We start from the raw sequence: 17,855 nt of genomic DNA, 5'->3' as shown, positions 1-17,855 counted from the left end.
CTGCCCCCGGAGGGCTCCGGGTATGAAGGCAGAAGGACTGAGCTCACAGGAGCTTGGACCTGCTGTGAGCTGAGCAGGTGCAGGGGACAGAGACAGCTGAGGGCTCGGGCCCAGGTGAGCGTCCCTGCACATGCGGTACAGGGTGAGCTGGCCGGGCCAGGTGGACACGTTAGGGTGGAGACTAGAGCCTGGGTGGGAAGGTCTCTGGGGCAGAAGGGGCAGGAGTGGCCACCTTTGAGGCGCCGAGGGTGACCACAGGTCTTTGTCCCAGGGCCTGAGTCCTGTGCCTGACGCTCTTGGGGCCGAGGAGCAGAGGGTCGACACGCCCATGCCAGCGGGGAGGCACGGGGCAGTGGGCCCAGTGGAGGAGAGAATCAGGGGCCGGATCGGAGCTAGAGGCAGGGCTGCAAGCCTGGGGTGTGGGTGGGATGGGACGTCAGGCAGGACCCTCGGCCTCAGCAGAGGGGATCTGGGTCAGAGGGCATAGGCCTGGCTGGGGTTGGGGGTCTGAGGTGCCCTGGGGTGCTGGCACCACGCAGGGGAGGACAGCCAGGGCACGGCAAGGCTCCCCTCCACCACGCTGAGGGTCAGACAGGCTCAGGGAAGACATCGGCTGAAGGAGGACTCTGGGGACGGCAAGGAGCTGGAAAGGCCCCAGAGCAGGGATGGCCAAGGCTGGGGGCACTGATGGGAGGGGCCCTCAGTGAGCTCGGGAGGCCATGCCTGGAAGGCCTGAGGAGGGACCAGTGGGTTCGGGGCAGGGACAGGGGCTGGGGCCTGGCTGCTTTGGCTGCACAGCCGACGCAGAAGATGTGGGGTCTGCAGGCCAGTCGGCAGACCTTGACGAGGGCTCTGGGCTAGGGGTCACGGGCAGTGGGTGGACACACGTTCCCCCTGGTCCAAGGCAGAATCAGGAGGGGACAGCAGGGCAGTGGCCTCAGGGGACCAGCAGGAGCTGGCTGCGAACAAGGGCCACAGGTCAGGGCTCAGACAGAGGGCTTGGTCAGGCTGGACACCCAGAGGAAGCCTGAGGCCCACAGCACTGACCCAGGTGGTCACCCAGAGCTGACCGGGCTGATGAGTCTGGCACCTGTGGCCCCAGAGAGCTAAGCCAGGCAGCTGGTCTGGAGACATCCAGGAAGCACATGGGCGCTGGGCCCAGGGATACCCCAGGCCTGGGCGGCTGCTGTCCTGCCCTGACCCTGGCAGGGGTGAGACTCTGGTGCTCACACAGCCTCCTCTCTTGCAGCCTCCACCACGGCCCCATCGGTTTTCCCACTGGCCTCCGGCTGCGGGGCCACGACCGGCTCCACAGTGGTCCTGGCCTGCCTGGTGTCCGGCTACTTCCCCGAGCCAGTGACCGTGTCCTGGAACTCCGGCTCCGTGACCACCTTCCCGTCCGTCCTGCAGTCCTCAGGGCTCTATTCTCTCAGCAGCATGGTAACAGTGCCCTCCAGCCAGTGGCCCAGTGACACCTTCACCTGCACCGTGGCCCATCCGGCCAGTAACACCAACGTTGTCAAGAAAGGTGAGGATGGGCCATTGGGAGTGTGTCTGCTGGAAGACAGGCCAGGTCGGCTGGCCCACTGCACCCCAGGGCACAGGGGAGGCACCGCTGTCTCCCCCACCTGAAGGCCTCCCAAATCGGGGAGGAGGTCCTCTGGGTGTTGCAGCCTGGCCCACTGAGAGCACAGGCGGCTTACCCCCACTGCAGTCCCTGATCTGGGAACCCCCCAAGACCTGGTTGTCACCTACACCCACCCCAACCTGTGCCCACCCCAGGCTTCCAGTAACGCCCAGTCTGCTCTCTCCACAGTGATCCAAGACTGCAACTGTGTGACCCCACAGCCCCCATGCCGAGGTGAGTCAGCAGGGCCTTGCTCTCCACCCAAGCAGATGGCCCACACACACCACAGCCTGGTGGGGGGAATGGATGTTCAAGAGGAAGCCCACCCACACGCTGACCCCTGCACTCTGTCTCCCTTACCATCCCAGATTTGCTGGGAGGGCCTTCGGTCTTCATCTTCCCCCCGAAACCCAAGGACATCCTCAAGATTGCCCGAACCCCTGAGGTCACATGTGTGGTGTTGGACCTGGGCCGAGAAGACCCTGAGGTCCAGATCAGCTGGTTCGTGGGTGACCAGGAGGTGCGCACGGCCAAGACGAATCCACGCGAGGAGCAGTTCAACAGCACCTACCGTGTGGTCAGTGTCCTTCCCATCCAGCACCAGGACTGGCTCAAGGGGAAGGAGTTCACCTGCAAGGTCAACAACAAAGCCCTCCCATCCCCCATCGTGAAGACCATCTCCAAGGCCAGAGGTGGGCAGCAGGGTGGGGGTGCAGGGAGGGTCCGGGGTGGGGGCCTTGCAGACCAAGACCAGCCCTTCATCCTCGGAGTGACCATGTGTGCTGACCTCTGACCCACAGGGCAGGCCCAACAGCCCAATGTGTACGTCCTGCCGCCATCCCCGAAGGAGATAGCATCCAAGAACACTGTCAGCATGACCTGCCTGGTCAAAGACTTCTACCCACCTGACATTGATGTCGAGTGGCTGAGTAATGGACAGGAAGAACCAGAGACCAATATCCAAACAACCCCACCCCAGCTGGACGCGGATGGGACCTACTTCCTCTACAGCAAGCTCTCGGTGGACAAGAACCGCTGGCAGCAGGGAGAAACCTTCTCATGTGCGGTGCTCCATGAAGCCCTACAGAACCACCACATAGAGCTGTCCCTCTCCCAGTCTCCGGGTAAATGAGCAACATGCCCAGCACCCCTGCAAGCCCACCACCCACGGGCTCTCAGGGTCCCATGAGGATGCCGCAGCCCCCACCCCTGTGTACATACCTCCCGGGCAGGCACCCCTGCATGAAATAAAGCACCCAGCACTGCCCTGGGACCCTGCGACACTGTCATGGTTCTTTCCGAGGCAGGCTCAGGACACCCAGGCCTCTGGGCGGCACAGACAGGCCGGCTCCCAGGCTAAGGGGTCACCACTGGTGGCAGAGAGCGGGACTCACGGGGGCAGGGACCCCGAGTGGGCAGGTCTGCACAGGCTGCCACAGCGTGTGGCCAGGATTGCCTGAGGCAGGAGAGGGGACTTTCTCAGAGGTGGCAGGCGCTCCGGGCCATCCCTCAGGCCAGGGGCTACCCAGGGCTGGAGGGTGTGGACAGGGATTGCAGAAGCCCCTCCAGAGCCCCCAGGGAAATGAGCGCACGCTCTTTCCCACCTCTGTACCAGCCCAAGCTGTGGGATGCTGGCCTGTCCTCCTGCCCTGGGCCCCCTGTCCCCTGGGCCTCCTGAGACGTTGTGTGCCAGCTCTGTGCCAATGCAGTAGCCGTGCCTGACCCGTGTGTGGGGACAGGCCCTCCTTTGCCCTCAGCACTCCACGAACAGGTCCCCACCCTCCCTCAAGTGCGGGGGTCCTGCCTGGCTTCATCCTGCCTGGGGCCAGGCCTGTCCACTCGTAGGGACACTCCTCCTCAAACCCCAGAGGTGCAGAGGCAGGGGGCCCTGCGTGCCCAGGGGAGGGACCACCCCAGAGGCCCACTTGGACGCTGAGTCCACACCCACTGAAAACAAGCCTGTCCTGCTGAGCAGCGCCACCTGCACGCACACACACACTCACACATGTGCACATGCGGGTCCATGCACACACATGGGTGCACACTCACACACATTCACACACACATGTCCATGCACACATGTGTGTACACACTCACATGCATGTACATGCACACATGTGCACACTGTGACGTGCACACTCACATGTTGTTGTACATGCACACACATGGGTGCACACTCACGCACACTCACACACGCACGTCCATGCACACATGTGTGCGCGCTCACGTGCATGTGCACACACACGTGTGCACACCACGACGTACACACATGCACACTCACACGTGATCGTACATGTACACACATGGATGCACACTCACATTCACACACATGTACGTGCACATGCCCACTCACACGCCTGTACATGTACACTGTGCACACCCAGACATGCACACATGCACACTTACACACGATTGTACATGCACACGTGTATGTGCACTCATGTGTACACACACGCACATGTACACTCACACATGTGTGCACACTCATGCATACATACATGCATGCACAAACTCGGGTACATGCTACATGCTGCACACTCACACATGCACGTCCATGCACACAGGCCTTACACACTGGGCTTCACACGGGACAACTGGCATGGGCCCAGACCAGAGCCGGTCTCGGGAACCCTCACCATGGACACCAGCCTGCTCCCTACCCCCTCCAACACCCATCAGCTGCTCAGCAGCTCATCCACACCCTGACCACACTGACCAGCCCTCCTCTACCCCAGGGCACCTGCACCCCTCCCAACACCCACAAAACCCCCACACCCAGCTTGTCCTGACACTCCCACCTACTCATTCTCAAGGACACTCCCTGACACTGACCAGCCCTTCCCTGGACTCTGCTGACCCTCCCACCCTCTGGACCTGGCCCCCAGGGGAAGAGGCCACAAGGCAGTCAGGGCGCCTTCCCCCAGGGGTCCCCAGCACAGGGCAGAGCAGAGAGGGAGGGGGTCCCCTACTGGCCAGTCCCAAGCTGGAGAGCTGGGGGTGCTGAGGCTGGACCCTGAGGTTGCAGAGGGCTCTGACTGTCCCCCAGGGAATCACCCCCACGGGCAGGCACGGCACTGACCACCCCCTTCCTGTCCAGAGCTGCTCCTGGACGACAGCTGTGCCGAGGACCAGGACGGGGAGCTGGACGGGCTGTGGACCACCATCTCAATCTTCATCACCCTCTTCCTGCTCAGCGTGTGCTACAGTGCCACTGTGACCCTCTTCAAGGTGGGCGTCCCCACACGTCCCCTCACTGTGGCCTTCTGTCCCCACGCCATCCTTGTGCTATCCCCACGCTGTCCCAACATGTCCCCATGCTGTCCCCACGCTGTCCTCGTGCTGTTCTTGTGCTGTCCCCACGCTGTCCCAGCATGTCCCCATGCTGTTCCCATGCTGTCCACACGCTGTCCACACACTGTCCACACACTGTCCCCACGCTGTCCCAACATGTCTCCATGCTGTTCCCATGCTGTTCTCTTGCTGTTCCCATGCTGTCCCCATGCTGGTCCAACATGTCCCCATGCTGTCCCCACGCTGTCCACACACTGTCCTCATGCTGTCTTCACGCTGTCCACACGCTGTCCACACACTGTCCCCATGCTGTCCTCACGCTGTCCCCACGCTGTCCACACACTGTCCTCGTGCTGTCCTCATGCTGTCCCAACATGTCCCCATGCTGTCCCCACACTGTCCCCATGCTGTCTACACGCTGTCCCCATGCTGTCCTCACGTTGTCCCCACACTGTCCACACACTGTCCTCGTGCTGTCCTCACGCTGTCCCAACATGTCCCCATGCTGTCCCCACGCTGTCCCCACACTGTCTACACACTGTCCCCATGCTGTCCTCATGCCGTCCCAACATGTCCCCATGCTGTTCCCATGCTGTCCACACGCTGTCCCAACATGTCTCCATGCTGTCCTCACGCTGTCCCCATGCTGTCTACACGCTGTCCCCATGCTCTCTACACACTGTCCCCATGCTATCCCCACGCTGTCCCAACATGTCCCCATGCTGTTCCCACGATGTCCACACGCTGTCCACACACTGTCCACATGCTATCCCAACATGTCCCCATGCTGTCCTCATGCTGTCCCCATGCTGTCCCCATGCTGTCCCCATGCTATCCCCTCGCTGCCCCTCTGTCCCCTTGCTGTCCCCTCACTGTCAGGTACTCTCCCAAACTACTGACCCCTCACTGCTGCCTCACTGTCCCCTCGCTGTCCCCTCACTATGCCCTCACTCTCCCCACTCTCCCCACACTGATCCCTCACTGACTCCTCACTGACCCCTTGCTGTCCCCTCACTGCCCCATCATGTGGCCCCGTTGTACCCCCGTTGTCCCCCCGCTGCCCCCTCACTGGCCCCCACTGCATCCTGCAGTCCCCTCACTGTTCGCCCACTGCGCCCCCGCTGTCCCCGTGCTCTCCGCCTAGTTGCCCAGTTGCTATCCCCCCGCCTTCCCCCCTCTGTGCCCCTGCAGTCCCACAGCTGCCCCCTCGCTGTCCACATCACTGTCCCCCCATTGTCCCCCCGCTGCCCCCTTGATGTCCACCTCACTGTCCTCCCAACTCCCCCACTGCTGCCCCTCGCTGTCCCCCCACTGCCCACCACTGTCCCCTTGCTGTACCTTTGCTGCCCCTCACTGCCCCCCACTGTCCCCCCATTGTCCCCCCGCTGTCCCCCAGCTGCCCCTTTGCTACCCCCTTGCTGTCCCCTCACTGCCCCATCATGTGGCACCATTGTCCTCCCGTTGTCCCCCCGCTGCCCCCTCGCTGGCCTCCACTGCATCCTACTGTCCCCTCACAGTCCGCCCACTGCCCCCCCACTGTCCCTGCGCTCTCCACCTCGTTGCACAGTTGCTATACCTCCGCCTTCCCCCGCCCCGTGCCCCCGCAGTCCCACAGGTGCCCCCTCGCTGTCCACATCACTGTCCCCCTGTTGTCCCCCCCGCTGCCCCCTTGCTGTCCACCTCACTGTCCCCCCCGCTGCCCCACTGCTGCCCCCCGCTGTCCCCCCGCTGCCCACCACTGCCCCCTCGCTGTCCCCATGCCCTCCCCACCAGGCACCCCACGCACTCTCGCGGTCCCGGGTGTGGGTGGCAGGCTCTGGTGGGAGGCGGTCCGTGGGGTCCAGGCCTCGCTCACCCCCTGGCCCGCCCGCTGCAGGTGAAGTGGATCTTCTCCTCGGTGGTGGAGCTGAAGCGCACCATCGTCCCCGACTACAGGAACATGATCGGGCAGGGGGCCTAGGGCCGGCCCTCTGCAGCAGGTGTCCAGGGCTGCCCTCGACCCCACACAGGAACCAGCTACATCCGTTCATGCCGCTCAGCCTGCTGCCAGGCCTGCTCCTCTGCCCTCCCACCTCACCACCCTCTGTCCCCACCGCCACCCTGGGCCTGCCCCTCCACCCTCCGGGCTCGTGGACACCGTGGGCTGCACCCTGCCCCAGACCCCCCATTTGGAGGATCAACGCGACAGCAGGCTGTGCCCCCAACCTGAGCTGACAGACACTGGCTGACCCCTCCCCATCGGGGCAGGATGGCCCTCACCGGGACGACCCCGGGCTTGGCATCCGCGGTCATCCTGGAGGAGGTGGACGGCCCGCGATCCCAGGGTCTGGCTGGCTGGGACCGGCCTCGTGCAGCCCCGTCCCGGCCAGGCTCCAGAGGACAGGACACCCCCAGAGCAGGCACGTTGTCTCAGATCCTGAGGAAACCACGGGCCACCATCGCCCCACAGAGAAGCTTCCGACGTGCCATGAATGGTCAGTCAGACCTTCTCCACCAGTGGAGAACATGCGGAAAAGGCCCCGGGCCTGCAGCCACTGCAAGAGCCCACAGGGACAGGCGGCACCATCCGGGGAAGGAGTGACGGCAGCCAGATGGGCCTCCTGCAGAGGCACCTGCTGACCTGGTCGCCAGGCAGGCAGGACGCAGCCTCGGTGCACAGAGGTGGACGGGTGCTGGGAGGCCAGGACAGCAGGCCCAGCCCGCACCGTCCTGTGGCCCGGCCCCGAGGCACGCTGGGCAGGAATGCCTGCTTGCTCCGGGGAAATGGGGGCAGAGACAAGATGACCAGAGAGTGCCCGTGGCCTCGGGGCCTGAGACAGGCGGACCCCCAGGACGATCTCCGCCCGGGCTTAGAGCGAGTGCCAGGTCGGAGCCCCTGCATGGGAGAGACGGTTGTGCAGGGCAGGAGAAGCGGAGCCCCCATGCCCCCTGGGGGAGAATGCACACCCACCACTCAAAGGAAACCCACTGCTGTAGCTTGGGTAGTTCTTTTCTTCTCCTGAAATTTCTGGAGTGTAATAATGTCCTTTACTGCTGCTTCTCCCTTTCTTTAATGACAATAAAACATCCTAAAAATTCCAGCACTCGCTGGGGAAAGTCTTCCTCTGTCGATGCGCCTGGTGGGATGCCCAGCCTGGCTGCGCCGTGCATTGGCTCCCTCCCGCCGTGGGGGGCCAGCACCCCACAGCTCTGGGCTCCCAGTGGGTGAGGAAGGCAGCCGGGAACAGTGCAGGGCCAGGGGCCGCCTGGGCCGTGGACAGAAGCAAGAGACATGTGGTAGGTGTGCATTAGTCAGCACGGGCTGCCGGGCAAAAGAGCCACAGTCTGGCGGCTTCAACCTCATGCGTGTCTGTTTCCACAATCCTGGGAGCTAGCAGGGAGAGAGGCAGGCCTCGCAGAGCGGGCGCCTCCTGGGGTCTCTGCCCCTGTCCTCACGTGGCCGGTCCTCCGTGTGTGTCTGTGTCCTCGTCGTCTGCTCTTACAAGAGCAGGAGGCCGCACTGGGGACCAGCCACACTGGGCTGGTTAATGACCTCCTTTTACCTTATCACCTCTCCAAAGACCCCATCTCCAAATACTGTCCCATTCTGAGGTCCTGGGGTCAGCGCTTCAAGACTCGAATTTGGGGGCACAATTTAGGACAGCTGTGGGACGGGAGAACATTCCAACCCTCAGGGACCCTGGGGGCTCAGGCTGCCGTTCTTAGGGTCACTCCACACCCTCCATCCCCTTCGCCCTACACATCTACCTAGAAGCCAATCTGCCGATGGACCACGCGGCCTGCCCAGCCCCCTCTTCCTCTCGGTCCCAGGGCTACCCCCACTCCCATCCCCTGGACCACACATCAGCCTCCATCCCACCCCCCCACATGCGAATGCCAGGATCTCCCACAACAGGTGGACCCCATGCTCTCCTGGCTGAGCAACAGGCACTGGCACAACTGTGCCCTCGCCCTCGGGGCGAGAATGCCCACTCTTTGAGAACTACCACCCACCAGGCCCTGAGGCTCCCACCTGAGACCCTCCAATGCTGTCCTACCACGAGGATCCAAGAGGAGACAGAAGACGGGTAGGAGATAGAGACACATGCACACACACACAGGCTCATGTGCACACAGAGACACATGCACACACAGGCTCTCACGCACACACAGGCTCACGTGCACACAGAGACACACGCACACACAGGCTCTCACGCACACACAGGCTCACGTGCACACAGACACACGCACACACAGGCTCCCACGCACACACAGGCTCACGTGCACACAGAGACACACGCACACACAGGCTCCCACGCACACACAGGCTCACGTGCACACAGAGACACACGCACACACAGGCTCTCACGCACACACAGGCTCACGTGCACACAGACACACGCACACACAGGCTCTCACGCACACACAGGCTCACGTGCACACAGAGACACACGCACACACAGGCTCCCACGCACACACAGGCTCACGTGCACACAGAGACACACGCACACACAGGCTCTCACGCACACACAGGCTCACGTGCACACAGACACACGCACACACAGGCTCCCACGCACACACAGGCTCACGTGCACACAGAGACACACGCACACACACACAGGCTCCCACGCACACACAGGCTCACGTGCACACAGAGACACACGCACACACACACAGGCTCCCACGCACACACAGGCTCACGTGCACACAGAGACACACACACACACAGGCTCTCACGCACACACAGGCTCACGTGCACACAGAGACACACGCACACGCAGGCTCTCACGCACACACAGGCTCACGTGCACACAGAGACACACGCACACGCAGGCTCCCATGCACACACAGGCTCACGTGCACACAGAGACACACGCACACGCAGGCTCCCACGCACACACAGGCTCACGTGCACACAGAGACACACGCACACGCAGGCTCCCACGCACACACAGGCTCACGTGCACACAGAGACACACGCACACGCAGGCTCCCACGCACACACAGGCTCACGTGCACACAGAGACACACGCACACACACACAGGCTCCCACGCACACACAGGCTCACGTGCACACAGAGACACACGCACACGCAGGCTCCCACGCACACACAGGCTCACGTGCACACAGAGACACACGCACACACACACAGGCTCCCACGCACACACAGGCTCACGTGCACACAGAGACACACGCACACACACACAGGCTCCCACGCACACACAGGCTCACGTGCACACAGAGACACACGCACACACAGGCTCCCACGCACACACAGGCTCACGTGCACACAGAGACACACGCACACACACACACAGGCTCTCACACACACACGAGCACAGCTGAGAAACACGTTCAGATGCAGAGTCTGTTCCAGGTCAGTGAATAAAGGAGCAGCATTGTGGGGCCTTGTAGGGCACTGTGCAGGTAGGAAGCTGTGATGCCAGAGCAGGGCAGCCTGGAGGCTGAGGGCACGGTGTCTTCTGGGTGGAACAGCCAGGTCTACTCCAGCACAGAAGGGGGCATGGGCAAGAGTGGCTCCTGGAGGCCAGGACAGGGCCACAGCCCCAGAGAGCAGCAGAGCGGGGACAGCACAGACTCAAATGCTCAGAGCTGAGCACCCTTATGCGAATGGGGAAGACATGAGAGCCATTCTCCTCCAAGACCAAGGACCCCAAGCTGGTCCAGACTAGAGACAGGGCCCACCAGCAGCAAGAGGATGCATCCTGCACCTTCAGCATAGAGTCAGGAGACCGGCTGGGCACGGAGCCCTCGGCCCCACACCAGGGGAAGAAGGAGTAGGGGGACGCCAGGGTGGCCAGGGCTGCCAGCGGAGCCCAAGCACAGCCTGTTCCCCTATGAGCAGGCTGCAGGGCCTGGCAGCACCAGCCCTGGGCCCACGGGGGCAGCAGGCTCCGGGGTGGGGCTCTGCCTGCCCTGTGGTTTCTCTCAGAATCGTGGGCCCTTCCAAGGAACTGGGCGCTCCCCCCTCTGCCTCCCACGCAGCACCTGTCCCCAGGGCCAAGGGCGGGGTGGGACAGACCGGGACACACTGCCCTGGGGGGCAGGGATGTCGGGCTGGGCCCTGTCTCTCCCAGGCCTCATGTCCAGGCCTCCCAGAGCCCTGGCTCTGCCCCATGCCTCCCGGCCGAACCCCGCAGCAGCCCGTCCACGTCATCTGAATGAGCCCAAATGGCCCTCCGAGGGCACCAGGACTGACGAGGCCACCTCCACGCAGCCTCCCGCACAGGGACTGCTGGCCCTGGGCATCCTGGGTCAGGAGGGAGGGATCCTGATATGTCCCGCTGCGAAACTCGGCACAAGGCCTCGCAGGAACTCGCGCTGTGAACGGGGTTGGCAGGTCCCCGTGGCCTCCCCTGCATGTGTGCCCAGGCTGGCGGGCAGGGGTTTGTGGGCACGCACAGGCCTGCAGGACATGAGTGCACCATGAGGGTGAGGCCCAGAACAGCGCTTCACAGCTGCCCCAGCACACCCGAGCCAGATGCCCGTCCACGCCCCCCGTGGTGAGCACCCACAGAACACACCCACGGCACAGTGCACCCCGGGCTGCGGCACAACAGCCGTCCTCCAGAGCCACCGGCCAGCCTCACAGCCGGTCCAGCCTGCCCACAGTCCCGGCCGGCCCTCCCTGGACACACCGCCCGGGTGCAGCCCCAGGAAGAACCCGGCTGCAGGACACGGACTCGGGAAGAAGTGTGCGGGCAATGGCTGAGGTCCCCTGCCAGTGGGACGCCAGGCCAGGGGGGGCCGCCTGTCCCCAGGGGACTCATGCCCCGCACACTCACCCCCAGAGCCTCTCCTCCAGGCAGTGGGACACAGGAACAAGGGAACGTGCCACAAGGACCCCTGCATCCACGTCTCAGGCACGTGGCCACGAGGCTGTGGCTTCTCGTGCCCATGTCCCCCCTTCCTGGGGCACCCCAGTGACCACCAGCGTGTGTCACAGGGCACCGAGTCAGCCGTGCCATCGAGGGACAGAGGCCACAGCTGGGCAGCAGGGGCCACGGACAGGAGCCCACTGCGTCCACGGCACAGGGGCCTCACCTGTGACTCCAATGTTGCTAGACTGACTTCCCAAGAACTTAAAGAAAGGGGAATTTCCAGGGCTGCTGAGGCCCCTGGGGGTTCCCACCCCATTTTTAGCCAGGGCACTGAGGCAGAGCTCCCCTCCCCCCAGGCCCTATTATCTGGACGCAAAAGTAACAGCCATGGTTACTAATGATTCACCTCATCCTTCCCGGAGCCCATCCAGGGAGCTGCAGACAGCCAGGCCGGGCCCCAATGGAGGACCGGGAACCTCAGGTATCCCACCAGGCCCCTGCCCGCCCAGCAGGGACAGAGCCTTCTGGTCACTGCTCATCTCCCAGATGTCTCTTCCCTGCACATGGCTACATGGGAGCAAGAGACTGCCCAAAGCTGACCTGGAGAAGACGAGGGGCTGAGAACCTCGGACACGACAGGGCTAGGGCAGCACCCAGGGCTGAGACGGTCAAGGACCGCGCAGAGGGCGTGGACGGGGCCCTGAGCATGGATCTGCCTGCAACCAAGCAGGGCAATGACCGCCAGCCCAAGGCCAGGGGAAAGCACCAGGGAGCTATCCCTATGCTGGACTAGGTGGCAGGCTGGACTGGCGCCCATCCTCAGGTGTGTGAACTGGCTGGCCTGAGCCGGCCTAAACAAGGTGGGCCAGGCTGTCTGTGCTAGGCCCCATGCAGCTGGAGTAGAAGGAGTTATGTGGAAGGGGTTGACCTATCCCTGGCTCAGTGGGCCCAGGCTGGTCTCTCTGGGCTCCGCTAAGCTGTGCTGCCCCAACTGGACTGAGACGGGCCAGGCTGGGCTGATTTTACAGGACCAGGTGGGCTAGGGGAAGCTGGGTTGAGCTAAGCTGGGGTGAGCTTGGTGGACAGGGTGGGGTGGGAAACCCTGGCCTTGCATAAGCCTGGCTTGACCAGCCTGGGCACTCGCGCCTGAGCTGGGCTCTCCGGAGCCAAGGTGATCTGAGCCGAGCTGGGTGGATAGAGCCTGACCCAGGTGAAATGCTCTCCTCGGTGGGGACCGTCCTGGGCTGGGCTAACTGGGATGGATAGGGCAGGCAGGTTTAACTGAGGAGATCTGAGGCAGCCTGGAAGGACAGTCCTGGGTTGGCTCACCTTGGCTCAACTAGCTGAACGAGGCTAACCTGAACTGTGTTGCACACAGCATTGCTGAGCAGAGCTGAGTCAGGAAAACCTGGGCCACCTAACCAGGGACCAGCAAGACGAGGTTGGCAAAAAAAGGGGCTACCTAGACCTAAATGAGCTGAGCCTGTCTGACGTGGGCATAGCTGCCTCATCCGGGCTGTGCTGACTAAACTGGGCTGCACTGGGCTGAGCAGGACTGGGCTGAGCTGGGCTGAGCTGGGCTGAACTGGGCTGCACTGGTCTGGGCTGAACTGGGCTAAACTGGGCTGCACTGGGCTGAGCTGCGCTGAGCTGGGCTAGGCTGGGTTGGTCTGGGATGGGCTGAGCTGACTTGGGCTGAACTGGGCTGAGCTGGGCTGAGCTGGGCTGAGCTGGGCTGAACTGGGTGGGCTGCACGGGGCTGAGCTGGGCTGAACTGGGCTGAGCTGGGTTGAACTGGGTGGGCTGGGCTGAGCTGAGCTGGGCTGAGCTGGGCTGAACTGGGCTGCACTGGTCTGGGCTGAACTGGGCTAAACTGGGCTGCACTGGGCTGAGCTGCGCTGAGCTGGGCTAGGCTGGGTTGGTCTGGGATGGGCTGAGCTGACTTGGGCTGAACTGGGCTGAGCTGGGCTGAGCTGGGCTGAACTGGGTGGGCTGCACGGGGCTGGGCTGGGCTGAACTGGGCTGCACTGGGCTGAACTGGGCTAAGCTGGGTTGAACTGGGTGGGCTGGGCTGAGCTGAGCTGAGATGGGCTGCACTGGGCTGAGCTGGGCTGAGCTGGGCTGAACTGGGCTGCACTGGGCTGAGCTAGGCTGAGCTGGGCTGAACTGGGCTGAGCTGGGCTGAACTGGGTGGGCTGGGCTGAGCTGAGCTGGGCTGAACTGGGCTGAGCTGGGCTGAACTGGGCTGCACTGGGCTGAGCTGGGCAGAACTGGGCTGCACTGGGCTGAGCTAGGCTGAGCTGGGCTGCACTGGGCTGAGCTAGGCTGAGCTGGGCTGAACTGGGCTGAGCTGGGCTGAACTGGGTGGGCTGGGCTGAGCTGAGCTGGGCTGCACTGGGCTGAGCTGGGCTGAACTGGGCTGCACTGGGCTGAGCTGGGCAGAAGCTGGGCTGCACTGGGCTGAGCTGGGCAGCACTGGGCTGACTTAGGCTGAGCGGGGCTGAACTTGGCTGAACTGGGCTGAGCTAGGCTGAGCTGAGATGAGCTGAACTGACTTGGGCTGAACTGGGCTGAGCTGGGCTGCACTGGGCTGGGCTGAGCCGGGCTGAGTTGGGTTGGTCTGGGCTGGGCTGCACTGGGCTGGGCTGGGCTGAGCTGGGCTGAGTTGGGTTGAGCAGGACTGGGCTGAACTGGGCTGCACTGGCCTGAACTGGGTGGGCTGAGCTAGGCTGAGCTGAGCTGAGGTGAACTGACTTGGGCTGAACTGGGCTGAGCTGGGCTGAGCTGGACTGAGCTGGGTTGCACTGGGCTGGGCTGAGCTGGGCTGAGTTGGGCTGAGCAGGGCTGGGCTGAGTTGGGCTGAGCAGGACTGGGCTGAACTGGGCTGCACTGGCCTGAACTGGGTGGGCTGAGCTAGGCTGAGCTGAGCTGAGCTGAACTGACTTGGGCTGAACTGGGCTGAGCTGGACTGAGCTGGACTGAGCTGGGTTGGTCTGGGATGGGCTGAGCTGACATGGGCTGCACTGGGCTGCACTGGGCTGAGCTGGGCTGAACTGGGCTGAGCTGAGCTGACTTGGGCTGAACTGGGCTGAACTGGGCTGAGCTGGGCTGAACTGGGCTGAGCTGAGCTGACTTGGGCTGAACTGGGCTGAACTGGGCTGAGCCGGGCTGCACTGGGCTGAGCTCGGTTGGTCTGTGATGGGCTGAGCTGGGCTTAGCTAAGCTAGGTTACACTGGGCTGAAGTGGGCTGGGCTGGGCTGGGCTCTACTGAGCCGAGCTGGGCTGTACTGGGCTGAGGTGAGCTAGGCTAAACAGGGTTGGGTTGAACTGGGCTGATCTGGGCTGAACTGTGCTGAACTGAGCTTAGCTGGGCTAAATTGGGTTCAGCTGGTTGGTTTGGCCTGGCTGCATCGGGCTCCCTGAGGCACAAAGGGTGGTGTAGGCCCAGTGGTTGGGGTCATGGGAACAACACGACTGCAACCGACCAGGTGGGATGAACGTGGCTGGTGGGCTGAGTTGGGCCGAGCTGAATGAATCTGGTTGAATTTGTGGACTGAACTCGGATGAGTTGTCTTGCTTGAAATGGGATATCCTGGGCTGACCTGGGCCAGGCTAGACCAAGGTGGGCCCCTTGACCTTAGCTGACCTGAATCGGGCAGAGCTAGTGAGGCTGGTTTGTCTCACTGGTCTCCGCGGTGCACACACAAGGCCATGGGACTGGCCTCCCTGCACAGGCTGGCAGAGTGGAGCTGAGGGGCAGGGCCAGCATGAGCTGGGGTCTGAGCTCCAAGGCCAAGGGAGCACAGGCAGGCTGCAAACCCAAGTCACCAGCTGGGGGAGGAGTGCTATGGTGTCTTCTCCTCTGTGAACGGGGCCACTAGTCAGGCTCCCTGAAAGCCCTGCAAGGACCAGAGAGGCCTAGCTGGTCAGGAGAGGAGGGGTCACACACCTCCACTCCCCAAGAACCCCACACTCCTGCCCCTCAGGGCTGAGGGCAGGGAATGCCGGTTCCCAGCAGATTCCGGGAATAAGGGAGGTTCCCCCCAGGATGGACAAGGGGTCCCAGAGCCTCCTCCACTCTGCCCCATGCTTCTTCTCAGACCCCCACCCAGGGGCCTGGGAGCGGGACGCCCCAGGTCAGCCGTGGGCCCGGCATTGGACGGGGTGATCGTGCCAAGATGGGCACTGACACTGGCCCCATCCCCACAGCCTCCAGCCGGGACCTGTCCGTGTTCCCCTTGGCCTCCTGCTGTGACATCGCCAGTACCCCCTCGGTGACCCTGGGCTGCATGGTCTCGGGCTACCTCCCGATGCCGGTGACCGTGACCTGGGACACAGGGTCCCTAAACAAAAGTGTTGCCACCCTCCCCACCACCTTCCACCAGACCTCCGGCCTCCACAGCGCCATCGGCCAGGTGACCACCTGGGGCGAGTGGGCCAAGCAGACGTTCACCTGCAGCGTGGCTCACGCGGGGTCCCCCGCCATCAACAAGACCTTCCGAGGTGAGCCAGGCCTGGGCTGCCCACACGACCCCGGAGGGAGGAGGGACCGGCTGAACGGGAGCGGTGCGTGGGCTCCCACACTGCCATGCCTGGTAGTGCCCGGCCCACATGGGGCCTAGGCTGGCGGGCGAGTCCTTGGGCTCAGGGAGGCCAACGCCATGCTGCCACCTCTACCCTAGCATGTGCCAGGAGCTTCACTCCGCCCACCGTGAAGCTCTTCCACTCCTCCTGCAACCCCCTCGGCGACACCCACACCACCATCCAGCTGCTGTGCCTCGTCTCCGGCTACGTCCCGGGGGACATGGAGGTCATCTGGCTGGTGGACGGGCAGAAGGCCACAAACATGTTCTCATACACCGCGCCCGGCACACAGGAGGGCAACGTGACCTCTACCCACAGCGAGCTCAACATCACCCAGGGCGAGTGGGTGTCCCAAAAAACCTACACCTGCCAGGTCGTCTATCAAGGCTTGACCTTTAATGCTAACGCTCGCAAGTGCACAGGTACGGCCCCCCACCCCCACCGACTCCCACACACTCGGGCTCAGAGAGGGGCCACCGCACGCCCTCACGCAGCCCCTCCCACACATGCAGAGTCCGACCCCCGAGGCGTGAGCAGCTACCTGACCCCGCCCAGCCCCCTTGACCTGTACGTCCACAAGTCGCCCAAGATCACCTGCCTGGTGGTGGACCTGGCCAGCACGGAGGGCATGAGCCTGACCTGGTCCCGGGAGAGTGGGGAACCCGTGCACCCAGGCAAACCGGAGGAGAGGGCTCAGTTCAACGGGACAATCAGCGTCACGTCCACCCTGCCAGTGGACACGGAGGACTGGATCGAGGGCGAGACCTACCACTGCACGGTGACCCACCCAGACCTGCCCAAGGACCTCGTGCGTTCCATCGCCAAGGCCCCCGGTGAGCCACAGGCCCAGGGCAGGGGTGGGCCTCCCGGGCGGGAGCCTGGGCTGACCCCACACCTGTCCCCAGGCAAACGTGCCGCCCCGGAGGTCTACGTGTTCCTGCCCCCGGAGGAGGACGAGGGGACCAAGGACAAGGTCACCCTCACGTGCCTGATCCAGAACTTCTTCCCTGCGGACATTTCGGTACAATGGCTTCGGAACGACAGCCCCCTTCAGACAGACCAGGACGCCACCACGTGGCCCCACAAGGTCCCGGGCTCCAGGCCCGCCTTCTTCGTGTTCAGCCGCCTGGAGGTCAGCCGGGCGGACTGGGAAGAGCAGAACGCTTTCACCTGCCAAGTGGTGCACGAGGCGCTGTCCGACTCTAGGATCCTCAAGAAAACAGTGTCCAAGACCCCCGGTAAATGACGCCCCTCCCCCACCCGCTGCCCCCCTCCCGGCTCCCTCCTGCTGGGGCAGGGGCGGGGCTGACCAGGCCTCCCTCCCTCATTCTCAATAAATACTGCAGTGTCCGCTCAGAGCCCCGGGCACAGCCATTCTTGCGGGCAGGCAGGGTCGCAAGCAGGGAGGTCTTGGCACAGAGGAAGGGGCCCCCAGCAGAGGGGACAGGAGGGGGCGCAGCAGGGATGAGGCCGGGCTCGGCCCACCATCGCCATCCAAGTCATGGGGCCTTCCCTGCCACCCCACTAGGG

General features: G+C 63.6%; 1 long non-coding RNA gene and 3 gene segments (V, D, J or C); all 4 read left to right on the top strand.

Moving 5' to 3' along the window:
* The window catches only part of LOC123793501 (Ig gamma chain C region-like), a 131,420-nt gene extending 128,512 nt beyond the window's left edge, over positions 1 to 2,908 (top strand). The window contains 4 exon segments of the C gene segment in view: positions 1,250 to 1,528; positions 1,817 to 1,861; positions 1,996 to 2,319; positions 2,428 to 2,908. Of these exon segments, the coding sequence occupies positions 1,250 to 1,528; positions 1,817 to 1,861; positions 1,996 to 2,319; positions 2,428 to 2,759 (980 nt within the window).
* LOC123793498 (Ig alpha-1 chain C region-like) overlaps positions 1 to 17,855 on the top strand; it is a 159,256-nt gene that overhangs the window by 128,843 nt on the left and 12,558 nt on the right.
* LOC123793496 (uncharacterized) lies at positions 4,652 to 8,001 on the top strand. Its single transcript, XR_006780015.2, has 2 exons — positions 4,652 to 4,855; positions 6,795 to 8,001. It is a non-coding gene; the product is annotated as an uncharacterized LOC123793496 (long non-coding RNA).
* On the top strand, positions 15,905 to 17,683 carry LOC123793499 (immunoglobulin heavy constant epsilon-like). The segment is given in 4 exon segments: positions 15,905 to 16,244; positions 16,424 to 16,747; positions 16,838 to 17,158; positions 17,231 to 17,683. Coding segments are annotated over 4 exon segments (1,311 nt in total).

The sequence above is a fragment of the Ursus americanus genome, chromosome 26 (genome assembly GCF_024610735.1).
Source record: "Ursus americanus isolate L20-20 chromosome 26, mUrsAme1.1.p, whole genome shotgun sequence".
In the NCBI taxonomy this organism is placed as follows: Eukaryota; Metazoa; Chordata; class Mammalia; order Carnivora; family Ursidae; genus Ursus; species Ursus americanus.
This window is presented reverse-complemented; position numbering and strand designations above follow the sequence as displayed.